At 46.4% G+C, this 20,338-nt stretch overlaps 6 protein-coding genes across 6 annotated transcripts; 3 read left to right on the top strand and 3 right to left on the bottom strand.

Annotated features, from left to right (window-relative positions):
• Positions 1-428: 428 nt before the first annotated feature.
• On the bottom strand, positions 429-5,548 carry VTN77DRAFT_916 (uncharacterized protein; the record flags this gene model as incomplete). The annotated part of the gene is made up of 21 exons (XM_069425737.1): positions 429-715; positions 767-915; positions 971-1,121; positions 1,173-1,218; positions 1,267-1,390; positions 1,452-1,684; positions 1,734-1,868; positions 1,923-2,005; positions 2,055-2,387; positions 2,440-2,593; positions 2,691-3,003; positions 3,068-3,175; positions 3,231-3,376; positions 3,429-3,775; positions 3,828-3,959; positions 4,031-4,097; positions 4,151-4,285; positions 4,348-4,701; positions 4,755-5,288; positions 5,356-5,395; positions 5,457-5,548. The coding sequence occupies 21 exons, from the start codon at positions 5,546-5,548 to the stop codon at positions 429-431; spliced, it is 3,963 nt and encodes a 1,320-aa protein (XP_069280397.1).
• Positions 5,549-6,452: 904 nt separating this feature from the next.
• Positions 6,453-7,969, top strand: VTN77DRAFT_915 (uncharacterized protein; the record flags this gene model as incomplete). Its single annotated transcript, XM_069425726.1, has 5 exons — positions 6,453-6,499; positions 6,611-6,690; positions 6,754-7,470; positions 7,534-7,862; positions 7,919-7,969. 5 exons carry the CDS (start codon positions 6,453-6,455, stop codon positions 7,967-7,969), a joined length of 1,224 nt encoding a protein of 407 aa, XP_069280396.1.
• Positions 7,970-9,245: 1,276 nt separating this feature from the next.
• VTN77DRAFT_914 (uncharacterized protein) lies at positions 9,246-14,320 on the top strand (the record flags this gene model as incomplete). Its single annotated transcript, XM_069425715.1, has 7 exons — positions 9,246-9,380; positions 9,452-9,584; positions 9,636-9,825; positions 9,885-13,746; positions 13,804-13,877; positions 13,947-14,161; positions 14,214-14,320. 7 exons carry the CDS (start codon positions 9,246-9,248, stop codon positions 14,318-14,320), a joined length of 4,716 nt encoding a protein of 1,571 aa, XP_069280395.1.
• Positions 14,321-15,453: 1,133 nt separating this feature from the next.
• VTN77DRAFT_913 (uncharacterized protein) lies at positions 15,454-16,354 on the top strand (the record flags this gene model as incomplete). The annotated part of the gene is made up of 6 exons (XM_069425704.1): positions 15,454-15,618; positions 15,708-15,781; positions 15,850-15,994; positions 16,066-16,102; positions 16,160-16,221; positions 16,286-16,354. 6 exons carry the CDS (start codon positions 15,454-15,456, stop codon positions 16,352-16,354), a joined length of 552 nt encoding a protein of 183 aa, XP_069280394.1.
• Positions 16,355-16,591: 237 nt separating this feature from the next.
• Positions 16,592-17,020, bottom strand: VTN77DRAFT_912 (uncharacterized protein; the record flags this gene model as incomplete). Its single annotated transcript, XM_069425693.1, has 3 exons — positions 16,592-16,614; positions 16,698-16,846; positions 16,971-17,020. The coding sequence occupies 3 exons, from the start codon at positions 17,018-17,020 to the stop codon at positions 16,592-16,594; spliced, it is 222 nt and encodes a 73-aa protein (XP_069280393.1).
• A 1,086-nt stretch (positions 17,021-18,106) lies between these two features.
• Positions 18,107-19,705, bottom strand: VTN77DRAFT_911 (uncharacterized protein; the record flags this gene model as incomplete). The annotated part of the gene is made up of 4 exons (XM_069425682.1): positions 18,107-18,479; positions 18,532-18,563; positions 18,614-19,081; positions 19,136-19,705. The coding sequence occupies 4 exons, from the start codon at positions 19,703-19,705 to the stop codon at positions 18,107-18,109; spliced, it is 1,443 nt and encodes a 480-aa protein (XP_069280392.1).
• Between the last annotated feature and the right edge of the window lie 633 nt (positions 19,706-20,338).

Raw genomic sequence — 20,338 nt, 5'->3', positions numbered from 1 at the left:
TTGCCTGCTCTTAGAATGAAGGCTACTCGATGATAAATATTGATTTTCCGATGCTTTGCTATTCTTGCGCTTTTGAGCTTCTCAGAAGTCACTAGAAACGCATCCATGCAAGTTCAGACAAGTCGCTATCAGAGAGGTTATTACTCTGCTACTCTCTAACTTGATATTGACAACCTCTGATGCCCTACTCATCAGGTATTTTTTCCGTGCCTATGTCCTGAATCTGTATCGTTGAATATGATTGCAGACTCATTTCAGAAAAAACAGGCGGATTGCACGCGCGGGGTATCACCTGGAAGTCATTGTCTACTTAAAAGGTCAAACGAAGGATAAATCAAAACGTTGATACACTTTTTTCTTTTCTGTCAAATCTATGTCTTCAGAAATAAATTGATTATCTGCCAACGATACCCGCCGACTGGTTTCCTTCACATTTGCATCTCTTCGAGGAGGACTTTGTACCGGCGACGTCGTTTGCTGCGATTCGGCCGCAGGCGTGTGTATGCACGTCCTAAAATCCGAGCAAAAGAAGGAAAGATTCGGTGCTCTGCGATCCAAGAGACCACAAAGCCACCAATTGCTAGCGTAAAGAGAAACGCCTTGAAACCGCCAGACATTTTTGTCAACTGCATGACGTGCATCAACTCTTTCGAAGGTTTAAAGAGCAAGTAAGTCGACAGCAAAAAATCCGATGCGATAGTAATAAGGAACGGAACTATTTGCAAATTAGTAACGTCCTTGTGCAAGAGTAAGCGGGCATCCTCACTATTTGCAAAGATTGGTCGTCTAAAGGGCGGTCCCACACTGAGTACTACACTTGACAAAATATATTGATAGCATGAAATGAGGAACAATGATGTGTTCTCGGAATTTTCAATGTTAGCATCTTTTAAGTCTACTCTCGGAGGTTTGAACCTATTATTTAGGTCAGTCAATTGTTCCACCAGTTTTTCAGATTGTATAAATTTACCATGGACGTGTTTGCACTATTTTGAATACTATAAACTGCATCGAGACACAGATTGCGATTTGTCCAAGAAGAGCAGTCAAAACCTTCCGCGAAACAAGATCCGCTGTTGGGCGTTTCCGTGACAGAACCGGATAAGGACCGTTCCAACCCACTGGGAACGTTAGTATCCACTACATAAAGCTCACAAGGATAGGGGGCTTACTAAAAATTGCAATCGGCAAGATAAGAGCCAAGTCGATAAAAAGGTACTAACACTGCTTAGCCTCCAGTCCATAACAACAGGTTCCGTAACATACTTGGAAGTCCCCAAGATTTGAAGCCGAGGTATATAAGAAGCTGACACTTGTGAATTGGATTGCGGAGTAAAGACTCATGTATTTGAAACAGCAGAAACTGGTTACGAGCGCAGCTCGGCCCTCCCTAGTGAACGTAGTGAACGATAAGTACCTGAGTGGGTTCTCATACGGTGAAACTGACTTACTTGATGAGCTTAGGAACGCAAGATATGTCGAAAATCCGGCTGGTGAACGGTGCAGCAACCGATGCTTCTGCATCTGAAAGTGAAATTCCGACATCTGCAGCCTTGAGAGCGCCACAATCGTTGGCCCCATCACCGCAGAAACCACAACAGTAATCTAGTGATTGAAGTTTCTCGACAAGTTCATGTTTTTCATCAGGAGACATTCTTGCAAATACTTGACCCCTGACAAGAGCCTGCGTTTTATCAGAAGTGAATCCTTTCATGCATTGGGAAGTGGCATACCCTTCTCAGCACTTCTTCATTTCCGTAATCGATGAGCCACCTGAAAACGTCACCACTGATGGCTATCGAGTATGTGTGCATATTGAAGTTATTGAGGGGCACGGAAATATCAGAGCTTCCTACGGTCGTAACAGGCTATCTGTTGTCAGATGGAGCTTTTTCTTTTGTCTCGATAATAGGAGGTCTTACCATGAGTGTATTCTCGTCAAGTCTCGTATTTGGATCATTAACACTCTCCCAGACCAGTGTGGCTGTCGCGTCAAGGTCTTGGCCTGTTGATTATTATTAACTCGGCTCCGTCAATAGAAGAAGATGACTTACTGCCAACGAAGCGCGGCACAAAACAATGGGAGTATGGGTCTATAAGACCACATTCCCGAGCAACACTGATAGCAGTTAGGATGTTGTCACCGGTACACATGACATTGCGTATCCCTGCTCTTTTCAGCTCATCGATCACGTGAGTTGTAGTTGGTTTCAATTTGTTCTCGAAAATAATGAAACCGAGAAATTCCAAATTCGATTCGGCTTCTTCCCTTGACATCTTCTGGATTTTCATCCAACTCAGCTTGCTCTCATATTTGGCAGCACAGGCAATCACTCGATAGCCTCGGTGTGTATAGTGGCTCAATAATTCATCGAAATCATGTGGCACTGTCAAAGAGCTCAATAAGCGAACAACTTAAAAAGGATTGGCTATACTGACAGCTGTTTGGGAGACATATATCCTTCATGCACTCGGGCGCCCCCTTTACGAAGACGCTGGCACCATTATCTCCAAATTGCCTGACAATAACACTAGTGCGACGCAGGTGGGACACAAATTCGAAAGATCGTAAGACTCCAAGTTCCATTCGAGTCTTTCCCGAAACTTTAGTATCCAATGGACAGGAAAGGAACCTACAAAAGGAGGCAAAGGAACTGTATTAGGGGTGGAAGGGTCAATGGGAATCTTACTTCATCATTTTGAAGCTCGTTGTGGCCATATCCCGCAAGAGGAGGCCTTGCCACAGATGGGATGATCGTGTCACCCTTGCCGCTTGACTGATCGGAGTTTGAGCTTCCGCCTTCTTCGTACGTCCAGCCCGTGAATTCAAACATCTTGATGTCCAAAGGATCCCCTAAGAGTTCCCCGTCGACAAGTCTTAGAGAATGGCATGTCGCCATGGTGTATATGATTCTTTTACACTTATTGTAGTCAACAGAACCATATCTCCTCGACTGGTGCGTGGAGAACATGTGTGAAGGCTCAGAGAACATTTCGGTAAACCTGTGAAGTAGTCAGTGACATTTCCCATTTTCCGATGGAAATATAAGCTGTCATAGAGGTTGACCTCATCTTAGAATTGACTGCCCGCACACCAAGCACATCCAAGCCATCCTCCGTTAGCGTGCCTGTCTTGTCGAAACAAACGACATCTAATTTACCCCCAACATTAACCCTAAAACCAGGTTATTCATCTCGAATCGAGCTTCATGTTGAGAAATGATTATTACCTTTGCGGACTTATACAAAATATCTGCTGCTTCTTCAATCTCGAGAGGGCAAAGTTCGTTCCTATAGTTAAGGTCGCAGGTAAAGCAGGTGGAACTACGATAGTAACGAGGTCAAGGGCCCTCACAATGACAACACGCCAAGAAAGCTAGTGCCTTTTGTCAGATCATGGAAACGAGATCGACTTTCTTCCGACTTACCCCTAATCGGATGAAGTTTGCGAATGAGGATATGAAACCCAATGCCGCGATCACACCCATGACCGAGATATAGCGAAAAGAGTCTCTATAGAATTTAAAGCCAGAAGGTTTCGGGAAAAGCATCGAGCGAACCAAGGAGCCTTTGGTGGTTGAAAATCCTGTTCGTACAACGACTGCTAGAGCAACTGCTTCGTCATCGGCATCACGGGGACGCCGGGCCCGTATAATTTTGGTGCCACAAAAAAGGAAGTGTTTGGCCACATTCGGATGAATAGACGTGGCTTTCAAGTCAAGATAATCAAGAGCATCATCTGTAACTGGCACCTTCGAAACTGGAACAGATTCACCTGGAGATTGCAATTAGTGGTTACACATCGGTCGGCACTCAGAACTTCATACCTGTAAGCATGCTCTCATTGATTATACAATCTCCAGATAAGAGTAAGCAGTCACAAGGTACCTGGGTCAGTGACGGATCCGAAACTTCGAATACGTCTCCGGGAACCATTTCTCTTGATGGAACGGTTCTCCCTTAGAGAGGGGATTAGTAAAAATCCCGAGTTTGAAAACTTATCACTGAGGTCACATGATATAAGACTCACAGAATCCATTCCGGAGTACCCGGACATTACATTCAAAGTGAGAGATTTCTCTCAATCGGGACATAGTCTTCATTGAATGAGCATAGCACATGCGAGAGTAAAGTGTAGGATAAAACATACCGATCGCGTCTCCACAACGGTGGCACCAATGCTGAAGATGGAAATAACAAAGATGCAGACGGCATAGTAATAGTACTCATCCAAAGACCACAGGATCAAACTTGCAATTTGAAAGATATAGAATGGATGAAGAACCTAGGAAAGTTAAGACTCAGATGTGCATCTTTCTCAAAGGGAAATGGTTGGAGGATACGAACCTCATCAACAAGAAGCTGAAACATAGATTTCTGATGGACATCGATAAGATTTCGTCCGAACACACACTCTCTGCTATCTCTTTCATCGACCTCAAGTCCGTTCCGCATGAGTTTGACATTTATCCACGAGGGGTCTTTCCAGCCGTTGACAAGTTGAAACTTATCTTCGAGTGGGTTGTAGATAAATCTGAGATATCTATAGTCCAAAAAACGCAGCAACGCGAGGGGAGGATCGTTATCTTCGTCATTATCCGAATGCACGTTGTCGAGCGAAGAAGTTCCAAAGACTGTAGAGAGTGGGCGCCCATAGGCCTGAGTAGATATTCGATGAATCGTGAATTGGCCCCATTGATTCTGGCTTCAATTAGTCACGGCTCTGTCCCACCGTAAGGGGGCACACTACTCACTTCAATCGCAACCCATTGGCATTTCCTCAGAGGCGCGGGAGTTCCAACCAACCTGACTCGCCATTTTGGTAGCCAGCGTAATAGAAGATAAGCGGATCCGAGCGATAAAACACATAAAGTCACGTAAATAGCGAGCCCGCTGAGGCTGGTAGAGAAGCCAGCAATAACAGCCGTCAAGTCCTCTGTCACGATATAGATCTTTTGATTAACGCGACCTCCTACTTTCTTTCGGACCATGTACGAGTTCGCAGATTCATGTCGGGAGAGCAGAGGGTCCTCCAGGGAGCTTCGAGAGTACGATGTCCTTTTGGGCTTGCTTGTGGGCACGCCTGCCTCCAGGTCCGTGTTCAGGTCGTCCACAATGATTCCACCCAACTCGCTGTCGATGTCGACAGCCTCTTCCTCGCGCCACTCTAGGGAGTCATCGTCTTCCCGAAAGTATGTAAAACTCACTGTCGAATCATTCCGAGATCGACGGTGGGCAAAGGATATAACGCTCGAGGGAACACTTTCGGACATCGGACCTGAGAATACCTGCCATGCTTTAGACATGTACAGTACATACCATTACTGTTACACGAGCACAGTCTGGCAAACATACCTCATCATGAGCCATTTCTACGTCCGATGCAACGCTCATCCTAAAGACAAGTGATCAGTATAATCCTTCACCCCCACCTCTCTACTTCAAGGATATTCAACCTGCTTCTCATCGAATCCCGCCGACCTCCACTTGGAGACCCCCGGACACCAGGAGACTGTCGGTCTACTGTTGACCATTCCGGACTCGCCATGATGCCTGAAGAACTTAAATCAACAGAACCTCCTGATAAATATCTGCTTGGTTAATTGGCCAAATCATGATGTGACCCTGCAAGCAACAATTGTTCAGGCAACCTGACAAGTCGGGCGAGCATCAGTGTTCAGAGAACCAGAGTCCAAATCCACGGCATGAAAAAGTTACAGGGCAAGGATGGGGTTAAAGAGGTACACCAGATCACAGAGACTAATCAAAGGAGGCTAAAGGGATTAGACTTGTGTTGCAAGCAAGATCATAGATACTACTATCTTGGTGGGGACAGGAAGATGTGCGGAAATCGTATCTACACGTGATCACAAATCTCAATTTCAGACCGAACATGGATGGACCTTATCGGCTTGCTATATATATATATACATGCATAAGGAGTATATGTACGGAGGATTCCATGACATACATGATTTCCCTCTGGTATCTTCTATTTCCCAAGCAATCAGTACTATTCGCTATTACAGACATGTCTGTCATGTAATGACACTAAAAGCCTGCATACAGATGTAAGATGTGAATGACAAAAGACTGGACCAAGATGTTCATCACCCCCACCATTAAGCAGAGATAATTAAATAGAAGAGATAGAGTGATTCATTAAATATGGAATCCCTAAGTCGAAATGAATGCACTGATGCGTTGGTGCCTTTGCTTAGCAATCTGAATACGGCCCGTGGTTTTTGGGTTCGCCCAATCCTTGAAGTTCTCAACAGTTAACGCTCTGGTCCCGCCAAGCCTCTGGCAAAAGGGCGCTAAGGTTCCCACCAAGCCAATGTTCAGGACTTCAAAACTCTGGAGCGTATCAAAATCTTCTTCATTCCTCAACACTCTCCCTTACTATTTCCACGATAATCCGTCTCCCACTTTCTCAGTTCTATCTGTTCGCCATGTCAGAGCCCATCAGGAACAAGAAGGCCGACTTCCCGGTTGCTCCGTAAGTGCTATCCTCGACCTTGCTGCCCCTCCGCCCACACTAGCCCGTCAAAATTGTATCACTCCAAGTTATGGAGGGATGAGAGGCCTGACAGCTCATCAAATTGTACAGGACGCCTCAGAACACGCCGGCTAACAACGCTCCGATTTCGTCTCACGCTCAACAGCCCGGGGTTGCAAGCATCAAGGAGGGTAGGTTTCCTCGACAGCCATTTCGTGACAATTTCCCGCCACTTTTCTGACAACGGTTTGCAGAAAACTTGGATCATGCCGCTGCCGCCTCAATCTTTGCCCGAAACCCTGGGCTTGTCTCCATGATTCAGGGTAAACTCGGTTCCCTCGTAGGGCGCTCATCAGGCTATATCGAGTCTCTCCCTTCGCCGGTACGCCGCCGTGTTGCCGGCCTCAAGGGTATTCAAAAGGAACACGCGAAGCTTGAGGCAGAATTTCAGGAGGAAGTTCTGCAACTTGAGAAGAAGTATTTCCAAAAGTTCACGCCACTGTACCAGAGACGTGCCACTATTGTCAATGGACTTGCCGAACCGACAGACGAGGAGGTCGCAGCAGGAAAGGGCGAGGATGAACATGAAGACGCCAAAGATGACAGTGAGCAGAAGAAAGAAGACGCTGCTGAAGAGCCATCCATGTCTGGAATCCCAGAGTTCTGGTTGTCTGCCATGAAGAACCAGGTCTCGCTCGCGGAAATGATCACCGAGCGAGACGAGGAGGCTCTTAAACATCTCACTGATATCCGTATGGAATATCTTGACCGGCCTGGTTTCCGATTGATCTTTGAATTCTCAGAAAACGAGTTTTTCACAAACAAGATCATCACCAAGACTTATTACTACCAGGAAGAGAGCGGGTACGGAGGTGATTTCATCTATGATCATGCTGAAGGTGACAAGATCGACTGGAAGGCGGATAAGAACCTCACTGTCCGAGTGGAGAGCAAAAAGCAGCGAAATAAAAGTAAGTGTATAGTCACAGTATAATCTATCTGACATTGTGTCCTAATATCTCCACGTTTTCCAGGCACAAAACAGACGCGTGTCGTCAAGATCACTGTACCCACCGAGTCGTTCTTCAACTTCTTTTCTCCGCCGAAACCTCCCACCGACGATGACGACACTGTTGCCAGTGATATCGAAGAGAGATTGGAGCTCGATTACCAGCTTGGCGAAGACATTAAGGAGAAACTTATCCCTCGGGCGATTGATTGGTTTACTGGGGAGGCCCTTCAATTTGAAGAACTCGGAGATGAGGTCGACCAGGATGAGTTCGAAGGCGATGAGGATGATGAGGAGGAAGACGACGATGATGACAGGAGATCGGACAATGTTGATGATGAATCCGATGAAGATGTATGCTTTCCCTAGTGCATTGCCTGACTCATTCTATGGATGCTAATATCTATCAGGACGGAACATCGAAGCCCAAAAAGGAAGCCGCGGAGTGCAAACAGAGCTGAGACCGCATCTCAACCTAGGAGGCTATCAGGATGCGATTTTCTCGGATCCTTGAGTTCCTGGGAGTCGCCATCTCTGGGACTCGCATCGGTTTGCTTCTTCTATTATCGGGTTTAAAGCATAATATGTGTAATATGCGTCCGTCCCATTCCTCCCTCGATGGTCAAATATTTGAATGGCATAATCTACTTAAGCTCTGACTTGACTCGCGGGACTGGCCATACTGTTCTCCACGGGAATAGGATTGCGGTTTTCTTTATGTTACTACATGTGATGTGATGAGTGCCGGCGGAGTTGGGGTGAACCTTGTCACCATCCCCCCTATGTTTTTTAACATCATGGCTATTTTGATTCATGTCCTGAGACACATGCTACCTAAAGCAAATTTCCTCGAAACCAGCTCTTAGAACATGATCTGTTAGCTTGAGCAAATTGTAATTCATGCACTTTCCAAAAGAGACGGGCCTTGATCGCTATGTAGCATACAGAAGACCGCCCGATTGCTATCATCCATCGGTTCTTGCCGCACAGTGTTCTTATCATCTCTCACCAGCGAATATAAAATGCAGAGAAATCATCCGCGAAGCTGACACAAACCATCTTCTTTCTATAAAGAAATCATACATCGCTAAAGCAGGTTTTATTGGAATTATTTGACTTTCCGGCGAACGTGATAGCTAGTGTCTTCGAAAGATGCCATCTGGGACTGCATTATTAGGATTCTGCTTGCTAGATATAGTTATTCGAGGTGCATTTCACTTCTGACTCATACCAGTCGCTTCGTGCGGACCCAGAGCATACCAAACAATGCTGTCTTCGAAATTAGATTTCCATACTGATGCTTTAGAATGGAGATAATTGATGATCAGCACATACGTCCTCGTGATTTGGTGGCTGAGGCCACTTTTTTACGCCTGCATCTCCTGTCTCCGGAGCTGGGGTCCCTGGGCCGTTCCCCAAGCTCCCTCAGGGGTTGCCGCTCACTAGTGGCCAGCTGTTAGCCCAGCCTGCCGCATTTCGCCTGACTCCCAGAAATAACCAAACTCCTTCCAAACCCATACGACAGCAAACAGATCCTGAACTATTAAGAATTCTCGTCTTTTCTTGTCTCTCACTGAACCCTTTCACCTGAAGCTATCCTCTCTCTGTGGTTGGAACCGCCTCTAAATGCCGGTTAAGGCATTAGGCGTTCAACCCTTGTCTATTCCGATTCTCTCGACGCCGCTGACACTTTATCCTTCGTTGATTAGACTCATCTGAATCACCGAGTGAGCTTCGATGGCTAACAGTTACGAAGTTGGGACCGGGGCGTGGCAGCCCGACCCAACGGAGGGATGGATCTCCTCCGAGGTCAAGGAGAAGGTGGTTGATGGTGACAAAGTGAAGCTCGTCTTTCTTCTAGCAAATGGGGAGGTGCGTTCGTCCTTCACCCGGGGTACCACTTAACAGTCCATGTCGAGCTGACCGAGTTTGTCTTCGGGCAGTATAAAACAGTTGAAACCACTCAGGCGGAATTGCAGGTGCCCAATAATCCGTCGTTGCCCCCTTTGATGAATCCTGCAATGCTCGAGGCGAGCGAAGATCTCACTAATCTGTCACATTTGAATGAGCCTGCAGGTACGCTTCATTCTGAGGAATATTAGGAATGCCGATCTAACAGTTGCCAAGTCCTACAGGCAATAAAACTAAGATACGCTCAGAAAGAGATATATACGTACAGCGGCATCGTCCTCATTGCGACAAATCCCTTTGCTCGGGTAGACTCGCTATACGTTCCACAGATGGTCCAAGTCTACGCAGGAAAACAACGTGCCTCCCAAGCACCACATCTTTTCGCCATCGCGGAAGAGGCTTTTTCGTAAGAATAACCCACCTCCTTTGACAATGATGGATGCTCATAACCTCGTTTTCCCCCAGGGATATGCTCCGAGATGGCAAGAATCAAACAATAGTGGTCTCTGGTGAATCCGGTGCTGGTAAGACCGTCAGTGCGAAATACATCATGCGTTATTTCGCTATGCGAGAATCTTCAGACCAGCCTGGCAAATATACGTCGGGTAGAGCGGACGCGATCAGTGAAACGGAGGAACAAATATTAGCCACAAACCCTATCATGGAAGCTTTTGGAAATGCGAAGACAACGCGTAACGACAACTCTTCTCGTTTTGGAAAATACATTGAGATCATGTTTGACTCCAAGACGAATATCATTGGAGCGAAGATCAGGACCTACCTCCTCGAGCGTTCGAGATTGGTCTTTCAGCCTCTCAAGGAGCGAAACTATCATATTTTCTACCAGCTTGTTGCTGGTGCCACTGAAGCAGAGCGCGAGCAGCTGGGTCTTTTGTCAGTGGAGGAATTTGATTACCTGAACCAAGGAGCAACTCCGACGATTGACGGTGTTGATGACAAGGCCGAGTTTGAGGCTACTCGAAAATCTCTATCCACTATCGGGGTCTCAGAGGACACGCAGGCTGCCATATTTCGTGTTCTAGCCGCTCTGCTCCACCTAGGCAATGTCAAAATCACCGCCACTCGCACTGACTCCTCCCTGTCGCCAGCGGAACCTTCTCTTGTGCGTGCTTGCGAAATGCTCGGGATCGATGCCAATGAATTCGCCAAGTGGATAGTCAAGAAGCAGCTGATTACGCGAGGAGAGAAGATTACCTCGAACCTGACTCAGCAGCAAGCAATTGTTGTGCGAGACTCTGTTTCGAAATTCATCTACTCCAGTCTGTTTGACTGGCTTGTGGACAGAATCAACCGTGCCCTAGCCCCTGAGGAAGTATTGAGTAAAGTGAAATCGTTCATTGGTGTCCTGGATATTTACGGTTTCGAGCATTTCGCAAAGAATTCGTTCGAGCAATTCTGTATCAACTACGCCAACGAGAAGTTGCAGCAGGAATTCAACCAGCACGTGTTCAAACTTGAGCAGGAAGAGTACATACGTGAACAGATTGATTGGACATTCATTGAGTTCTCAGACAACCAACCCTGCATCGACCTGATTGAAGGCAAGCTCGGAATATTATCCTTGCTTGACGAGGAATCTCGCTTGCCAATGGGCTCCGATGAGCAGTTCGTCACCAAGCTTCATCATAATTTCGCGGCAGACAAACAAAAGTGCTACAAGAAGCCTCGATTCGGGAAATCCGCCTTCACCATTTGTCACTATGCTGTGGACGTCACATACGAGTCCGAGGGATTTATCGAAAAGAATAGAGACACCGTTCCTGACGAACACATGGAGATCCTCAAAAATTCCACCAATCCTTTTGTGAAGGAAGTGCTTGATGCGGCTGCAGCGATTCGCGAAAAAGATTCTGCTTCTGTTTCATCTAAACCAATGGCAGCACCGGGTCGAAGAATTGGCGTGGCGGTGAACCGAAAACCCACATTGGGAGGAATCTTCAAATCCTCTCTCATCGAACTTATGAACACAATTAACTCCACAGATGTCCATTATATCCGTTGTATCAAGCCTAATGAAGCAAAGGAGGCTTGGAAGTTCGAAGGCCCCATGGTCCTCAGTCAACTCAGAGCGTGTGGTGTGCTTGAAACTGTTAGGATCAGCACTGCAGGCTATCCGACTCGCTGGACTTACGAGGAATTTGCTCTTCGATATTATATGCTCTGTCACTCGTCGCAATGGACGTCGGAAATCAGGGAAATGTGCCATGCCATTCTGCGGAAAGCATTGGGAGATGTCAGTCACCAGAAGCAAGACAAGTATCAGCTTGGTCTTACCAAGATCTTCTTCCGCGCCGGTATGCTTGCTTTTCTCGAGAACCTTCGAACCTCCAGATTGAACGAATGTGCGATCATGATTCAAAAGAATCTCAAATGCAAATATTATCGGCGGAGATATCTGGAGGCTCGTGAATCCATCGTGACGACCCAAGCATTGATCAGAGGTTTCCTGGCGAGGCAGCGCGCAGAAGATGCGCGCCGGATCAAAGCGGTTACCACTATTCAAAGAGTATGGAGGGGTCAAAGAGAACGAAAGAAATACCACGAGATTCGAAACAATATCATTCTCTTTGAGTCAATCGCTAAAGGTTATTTATGCCGACGCAACATCATGGACACCATCGTTGGCAACGCGGCGAAAACAATACAGCGTGCGTTCCGTTCCTGGAGACAGTTACGCGAGTGGCGACAATATCGCCGGAAAGTCATTATCGTTCAGAACCTCTGGAGGGGCAAGAGAGCTCGAAGACAATACAAGAAATTGCGTGAAGAAGCAAGAGATCTCAAACAGATTTCTTACAAGTTGGAAAACAAGGTCGTGGAGTTGACTCAGTCTATTGGGTCATTGAAACGTGAGAACAAGTCTCTCCTGGCCCAACTTGAAAACTACGAGAGTCAGTTGAAATCGTGGAGGAGCCGACACAATGCCCTTGAAACCCGCTCAAGAGAACTTCAAGCCGAAGCCAATCAGGCTGGAATTACAGCGGCGCGGCTGACGGCCATGGAAGAAGACATGCAAAGGCTTCAGCAGAATCACAACGAGGCTCTTGCGACTATCAAGCGCCTCCAAGAAGAGGAAAGGATATCGCGGGAATCCATTCGCTCTGCTGACCTCGAGCTAGAGAGGCTAAGAAAGCTGAATACTGGCCATGAGCATGAGAATGCATCTCTTCGTCACCAAATTGCAGAACTACAAGAACAGCTGGAGATCGCCAGAAGATCGCTGTCTGCAAATGGTGTAAATGGAGAGATGCAGAACGGCAATGCCACCCAGCCTCCTGCAAATGGTCTCATCAACTTGGTATCTTCTAAGAAGTCGAAGCCGAAACGAAGGAGTGCGGGAGCCGAGAGGATCGACACGGATCGCTTCAGCGGTGCCTATAACCCGAGACCCGTCTCCATGGCTGTTCCTAATTCTAGCTCCTTCCGCCAGAACTTATCAGGGACTACATGGGCTTCCGGAATGGATTCTATCGAAGCGGAGCTTGAGACTATCCTGTCTGAAGAGGAGGAGCTGAATGAAGAAGTGACCATGGGTCTCATACGCAATCTCAAGATCCCTCTTCCTGGCTCTAATCCTCCTCCGACAGAAAAAGAAGTCTTGTTCCCTGCTTACCTCATTAACCTTGTTACCTCCGAGATGTGGAACAACGGTTTTGTGAAAGAATCTGAAAGATTCCTTGCCAATGTCATGCAGTCAATCCAACAAGAAGTTATGCAACATGAGGGCGACGATGCAATCAATCCCGGTGCTTTCTGGCTTTCAAACGTTCATGAAATGCTTTCCTTTGTATTTTTGGCAGAGGATTGGTATGAGGCACAGAAAACTGACAACTACGAATATGATCGTCTGCTGGAAATCGTGAAACACGACCTGGAGAGCTTGGAATTCAACATCTATCATACCTGGATGAAGGTGTTGAAGAAAAAGCTCTACAAGATGATCGTACCGGCAATTATTGAATCTCAATCACTTCCAGGTTTCGTTACCAGTGAAACCAATCGATTTCTAGGGAAGCTCTTGCCTTCAAATAACACTCCAGCTTACAGTATGGACAACCTGCTCAGTCTTCTTAATAGTGTCTACAAAGCTATGAAGGCCTACTACCTCGAGGATTCAATCATCACACAAACCATCACCGAACTTCTGCGTTTGGTTGGTGTTACCGCCTTCAATGATCTTCTCATGCGGAGGAACTTTCTCTCGTGGAAGCGGGGCCTTCAAATCAACTACAACATCACTCGGATTGAGGAATGGTGCAAGAGTCATGATATGCCCGAAGGAACTCTGCAGCTAGAGCATCTCATGGTAAGTTTCCCCTTCGTGAAGGCTCTAGTAATCAATTCTGACCCCATTTTTTTTTAGCAAGCGACCAAGCTTCTCCAGCTTAAGAAAGCGACATTGAATGATATCGAGATCATTCAAGATATCTGTTGGATGTAAGTGTTTCCGTTTACCAATGCTCACAGCCCCCCTTGTATTCACTGGCTTATCAACGTCTTTCACAGGCTCTCTCCGAACCAAATTCAGAAGCTATTGAACCAGTATCTGGTGGCGGACTACGAGCAGCCGATTAATGGAGAAATTATGAAAGCGGTAGCTTCTAAAGTTAGTGAAAAGAGCGATGTGCTCCTTTTGACTGCCGTGGATATGGAAGACAGTGGTCCTTATGAGATCGCTGAGCCGCGCGTGATCACGGCTCTGGAGACTTATACTCCGTCCTGTGCGTATTCTTCTCACACATTGTCAGTGTGCCTCGCTAATGAGTAAACTAGGGCTCCAAACGCCTCGGCTGAAACGCCTCGCCGAGATTGTATCTGCCCAGGCAATGGCTCAACAGGAAAAACTCGACATGGAGAATAGTGCCAGTGGTGCCGAATAACGTTGCCGTCTACGTACTTGACTGCGTTCCTGACAAATTATTAATCAATATCATGATGCATTTTGTCATTGGCTCCATCTTTTGGCATGTGAGTATATGTTTTCAGGCGGTAACAGACCTTTGTTTTGAAGAAATGCATGGTTATATGGAGGGTATATTATCCCTCATCGATCTGGTGTAAATTGCTTGCTGGAAATAAACTGTTCGGTACAATATTCCTACAGAATCGTCATCCCTGCACGCCGTTATTCATATATATACCTTTTCCATGCCAGCCATTCTAATTGTTGGAATTCATGACATACCGGTCTAACTGGATTCGGTAGTCATATAAGCTGATGTGATACATCATATTGGAAGCCAAATACCCCGCTTCTCACAATAAGGCTTATACGCCAGGTCTCCCACATCTGATTAGAATCAGGAATCAAGTCTCCTTCATATCATCATATCGTCTTCTATAGTGGTGCTTGTAGAAGCTTCTCCCCTATATGCTTATAGCCATAACCTCAACACTAATATGTGCAGCGTCTTAGATCAGATCGGTAGGCCCTTGGTTAGATCATATACGATAACAGGAGTCTCTATATGCTGCTGGATGTAATCATGTAGTTATAAATGAAATTGTGATTGATCATGTGCACATTTGAGATCTTGCTGTAATTGAATATGGCAGCACCGGGCCCGAACTGCTGGCGCACGAAGCAAGAGGTGGATAACTTTTCTGGATGTGGGCCCAGCGGGTGCCAAGGCGTCCGAACTCAAGAGACTAGAGAAACTCTTAAATAAGAGGTACGGACTACGGGGTATTATGCTTGTTCAGTACATTGGGTACATAGTATCTTATAGTCTTATTTCTCCAATTCCAAACAGGGCCCTCCAACGTGTTTTTTTTCCCCTCTGTATGACCTTTATTGCTCGAACTGGATTGCAACTTGTCAAGGAGGTACTAACGTTGAGATACAGTACGGAGTACATACAAGAATAGCCTTCTGATACGGGGTCAACCCGACCAAGATATTTTCTTGAATACATAATTCGGTTCACTGGTACGTGTATCACACGCTTACAAGTCTTAGCATGATTCTCACTAGAGATCAATATGAGATTTCAGCAACCATTATTGCCAAACCATGAAGACCCTCAATTTCATCACAGGCAACAAAAACAAATTGGCAGAAGTCCAAGCCATTCTCGGCGACACCGTGGAAGTTCAGAACCGCGCCATTGACGTCCCGGAAATTCAGGGCACTTCAGAGGAAATCGCAAAAGAAAAATGCCGTCGCGCAGCCGAAGTGGTAGGTTTGAAGCTCGCGTCAAAAAAGAATCCTCATCATTATCCCTCGAGGACACATGAAGACTTACAGCGTCTACCAACCTGAACCAGATAGGTGGCCCAGTCTTGACAGAGGACACGGCACTTGAATTTCACGCGTTGAAGGGGCTTCCTGGCCCATACATGTAATGTTCTCCTTCGAGAAAGCATCTAGTTGTGGGTTTGACCAGGATAACTAAGAGAAAAAAAAAAGTAAATGGTTCCTTGAAGCTCTTGGTCATGACGGCCTGAACAAATTGCTTGATCCGTACGAAGACAAGTCCGCTGAAGCTGTTTGTACATTCGCCTTCTCCAGCGGTCCTGGGGCAGAGCCTATACTCTTTCAAGGAAGGACGGTGGTAAGTTTTATGATTCGTATTGCTGAACGCGACGACATCTGTAATAAGCAGGCTGAGCTTTCTTTGCACAGGGTAAAATTGTAGCGGCACGCGGCCCAACAGATTTTGGTGCGTGGATGGATCTTAATATAGCAAGGTCGGCTTAAAACTCATGTGAAAGTGCAGGCTGGGATCCAATCTTCGAATACGAAGGCCGGACGTACGCAGAGATGGATAAGCAGGAGAAGGTAAACTCTAAAGACATACGTCCCGTTGCCTTCCTTCACAGACTGATCGATGACGCCCTGTCAGAATCAAATCTCCCATCGCTACAAGGCCCTGTCGAAACTGAAACAATGGCTAGCTGAGACGACCGTTTGATCTGTGAAAGTTACAAGGAAAAAAATTCTAGGCAAGAGCAGCGTCGAAGAGGAGATCAATCTGCTGCGGATTTTGCCCGAGATTTCTTCCATGCTTCTACCCAGGCTGCGATTCTAGCACAGTTGCTCTCTATATCTTCGCTGTTTTCACTCGTTAATTCAATCACGATGTCTTCATCATAAGCTTCTCTTGCTTCTTCCAGAAGCAATCCAAATATCTCGGCGTCCATATTTTCTTCTAGCTTCGTTTGTGAATATCCCCTGTATTCGGATTTCATGGTCAGAGCCACATTTCAATAGTCATCATACTGCGAAAGTTCATCTCTATATCGGGAAAGATATACCTTGCTGATAGACGGTCGTAGAATATAGAGGTAGAGGGGCACCGTAGGACCACGACAAGATCAATCCAAGATTTAGGGAATAGATCGCAGGCGTGCCAGTCAATGAGATAACCTCCCTGGAGAACCTCATCCTCAATGGCGTCCAGCAACTAGCATCCAGCAAGAATCAGTATATGGCTTGAATGATAAAACAAGAAACAGCATATGACCGATGCTTGCGTGAGCCCTGCTTGCCCACGCTGCTTCCCATCAGATGACAAGCCTCATACAAACCTTGTCTTCATCAATAATCCAACTCTGACGCTCTTGGTCAAATCCGTCATAGCAATCTCGATCTTTGGCAACCTGGTTGATTGACAGATGTCGCAGCCCCGTTTCTTGCGCGACTTGTTCGCAGTGGACTGTCTTTCCTACTCCGGGAGTACCAGTGATGATAATATTTGGTAAAGTTCTCATGATGACTGTTGGCCCACCAGCGCGAAAACGACACACACAGTCAAAGCTTGTCCGTCTCGATTCAGGGGCGCAATCCCTCTCGTTCGTTATGGGAATTGGCGAAATCCAGGAAAATTGAGAGAATCAATGGTGCCGATAAGCGCTGCGAAAAGATAATCTTTTTTGCAGAAATAATGCCAAGACGAAGGCGGGCAGTTTTTAATTTTGTGCTGTTTTCAGTCATCAGATGTCGCTAGTGCGGGATGCTGCCAACTCTATGCAGACAGACGACTGAAATAATGATCTCTTGTCATAGCTTAAGTGGTGGACTTTATACTGTCATCAAGGTATGTTTCAAGGAGGGAACTACTGAATAATGATAAAGACATACACGATAGACGGGTAGTTAATCTTACATACAGGACAATTGCTTTGAATCAAAGCCTCTTTTAACTTACATATGTTCGCTGAATCGTCTCGAAATCGTTTTTATTTTTTTCAGTTTTCACTATTTGATGCGGTCTTGACATACCGGAAGGAAGTCGTTCGTCTTTAGAGGCGATTCTGTCGTAATTTATAATATTCTGGTGAGAAAGGAAATATCCACAACTTAAGTTCAATCTGTAGGTGGTAATGCGCCTGAATGTTCCTCAAGCAATGGCTCGTGAGTCACCACGGTAGAAAATTCTTGCCAGGGCATTTGTATACGGCAATACGGTCCCAATCCTGGCTCGAATTCGTGGCATCTTCGAAAGAGATCTCCTAGGCCGCTACATCCTCAAATATGCTTCACGTCCAGTGGAGTAGATACCACTTTCAATTAGAAATCCAGAGCATTTTTTTCAGCTGGACTTGCTGGTTTACCCCGGACTCTAGCCTATTATGGAACACAATGGTGCATTATGGATCATACAAAGCTCCATTTACAGCCATGATGTTCATTTCTAGACTTCCTCTGGAGGTAAAGAGGTGGTCTAGACGCATAATCGTAACAATTCGAACTCTTTGTACTTTTGTAAGTAAGGGACTCCTCTCCTCCATGCTTTCATCAGTCGGGCAGGATCCGAAGCTTTCACAGATTGCCCGATCAGCCGTCTTATTGCTGGAGAGGTCTTGAACATCGGATCAAACACGAGCAAGTTGGCGGTACCGTTCTTCGCGACCTCAAAGCCAATGATAGTCATGGAGTGTCCTTGGTGTTGGAAATAGATTGGGGGCAAATCCGTTTTCAAGACTTTCTCCTCTCCGTCTACCGAGCAGCCTGACCGAAAGTAGGCCGCCACAGCCTGTAGCAACGCATCATGCGCACGCATCGTCTCAGTCCCGCTGAAAGCACTGGCTTCACATCTACAAACAAAATCGTTAGATCGCGTCCCAGTAAAGGATGCACAAGACCTACTTTATACCGAGGCTAAGAAAGAGGGCTTGCGCCTGCATGACAGTTAGCCGAGGGGTTTACAAACGCTCAAATCCGATCTTACCTCCGGAGTGCCAATGTATTTCCTCGTGCCCTTTATACCTCCTGTCTCGATTTTCCCAGTGCTGTTGTATCCCATGTCCCAGGCCTGCTCAATCATGTCCTGCAATTCAAGAATAGAGGGCACTCTGCCAGGAAAATGCTCATGACCAGGCCTCTGAGCTTCCTGAATGTGGGAAATGAGCATTTGTATGTTCCTATAGCCACAAAATCCCCCTTCCCTCGGTAATTTGAAGATATGACGGACTTTTGGACTGCAGAAAAAGGCACGCTGAACAGAGGTATCTTGTTCACAAAGCTGTACTAGAACGGGAATGACTTGAGAGGTCTCGTTTTCGACAATCTCATCCCTCACGATTGAGCCATTGGGACCTATTTTATTCAATCGGGTCACTTTAGCCCCATTTTGCAGTAGTTTCCGCAACCAAGACGGCATCTGCTTCTCGTGAGCATAAGGGCCCAACTCCGCACGCTACATGACTGGTTAGCACAAATGATTGTCAGAGTCACATGGGTTGCTGATTACCCCCAGTCTCCTTATTTTGCCTCCTGTAGGAATGGCTGTCTCCCGAATCTCACGTTGACGTCCAGCTTCAGATGATTTCACTTCCAAGACTGGGTCGTGGCCGTGTGAGGAGGCTGATTGCTGGGTAACTGACAAACCCTGCTCGGTCTCCAAAGAGCCATGGGAGTCGATATTTTCACAGTTCACCCTAGGAGTTCGGACGTCAAATCCCCCGACATCCTCGAGTGCCAACGTTTCTGCAATGTGCAAATCAAGGTGGGTTTGCAGTTCAGCGGTTCGAACAGATTCTCCACAGCCATGTGGACAATCGATATACGAGTTCCTGTCACCATCCTGGTTATTTGCGAAGTGACGTTGTACACGTCGAAAGCTTTCCTCATCCAGTCTGACTGCTACTTCGTTGGTTTCCTGCCTGTTGGGAGGCGAGATCTCTTCCTCTAGGTGACAGACTTCAACATGCTGACTCAGAAAAGAGCTATCACGATCGTTGAACTCGCAGAAAGGACATGATAATGGCTCGTTTCTTGCGTCATCCATAACACGTCTATGGATATTCGGGTGAATATCCATAGACGAAGTTTGGTGATGCCGGAATTTCTGCCTGTGTGTTGTCGCCAGTTGACCCTGAGTATGCTGCTATAATGGGAGCCGGTGCTCAGCCACTAGCTCCAGACAGACATCCGGGGGGGGGGGGGGGGGGGGGGTCGTCTTGGCTATTATTAGCCCAAGGTATCCATGAAGAATGGGTTGTTCCTAAGAGTGTAATTTAAAGAAACGAAAATACAATAATCATAGGGAAAAGAGCTGGGAGAGGAAAAAGAATTAAAGGAAAAAAAAAGAACAAACGAGAGGTGTCAGAGTTGACATCCGGACCTGAGGCAGTGCAAACAGCTCTCATAACACTAACCAGGTACTCCGTACTCCGTACTTACCTACCGTACCTATTATTAATCACGGAGCACCTCGTCCTCACCTCGATATGACTAAGAGGGGGAGATAGAGGATAAACGGTAGGGAACGAAAGTTTACCGAAGTTGACATGCAGCTGCAGGGCATATACGTGCATACATATATACTCCCGGCTTAACCTTGTATTTTTTTTACCATAATATTAATATGTATTTTGCATACCAGCATATCATCACCAATCCCAATCAATACTAAATCGATACTATATACTAAGTACTCCTGAATTCCCCCAAA

This window comes from Rasamsonia byssochlamydoides (genome assembly GCF_041956645.1).
Source record: "Rasamsonia byssochlamydoides strain NRRL 3658 unplaced genomic scaffold VTN77scaffold_11, whole genome shotgun sequence".
NCBI classification, from domain to species: Eukaryota; Fungi; Ascomycota; class Eurotiomycetes; order Eurotiales; family Trichocomaceae; genus Rasamsonia; species Rasamsonia byssochlamydoides.
Note: the sequence above shows the minus strand (reverse complement) of the source record. Positions and strands in the feature narration are given on the sequence as shown.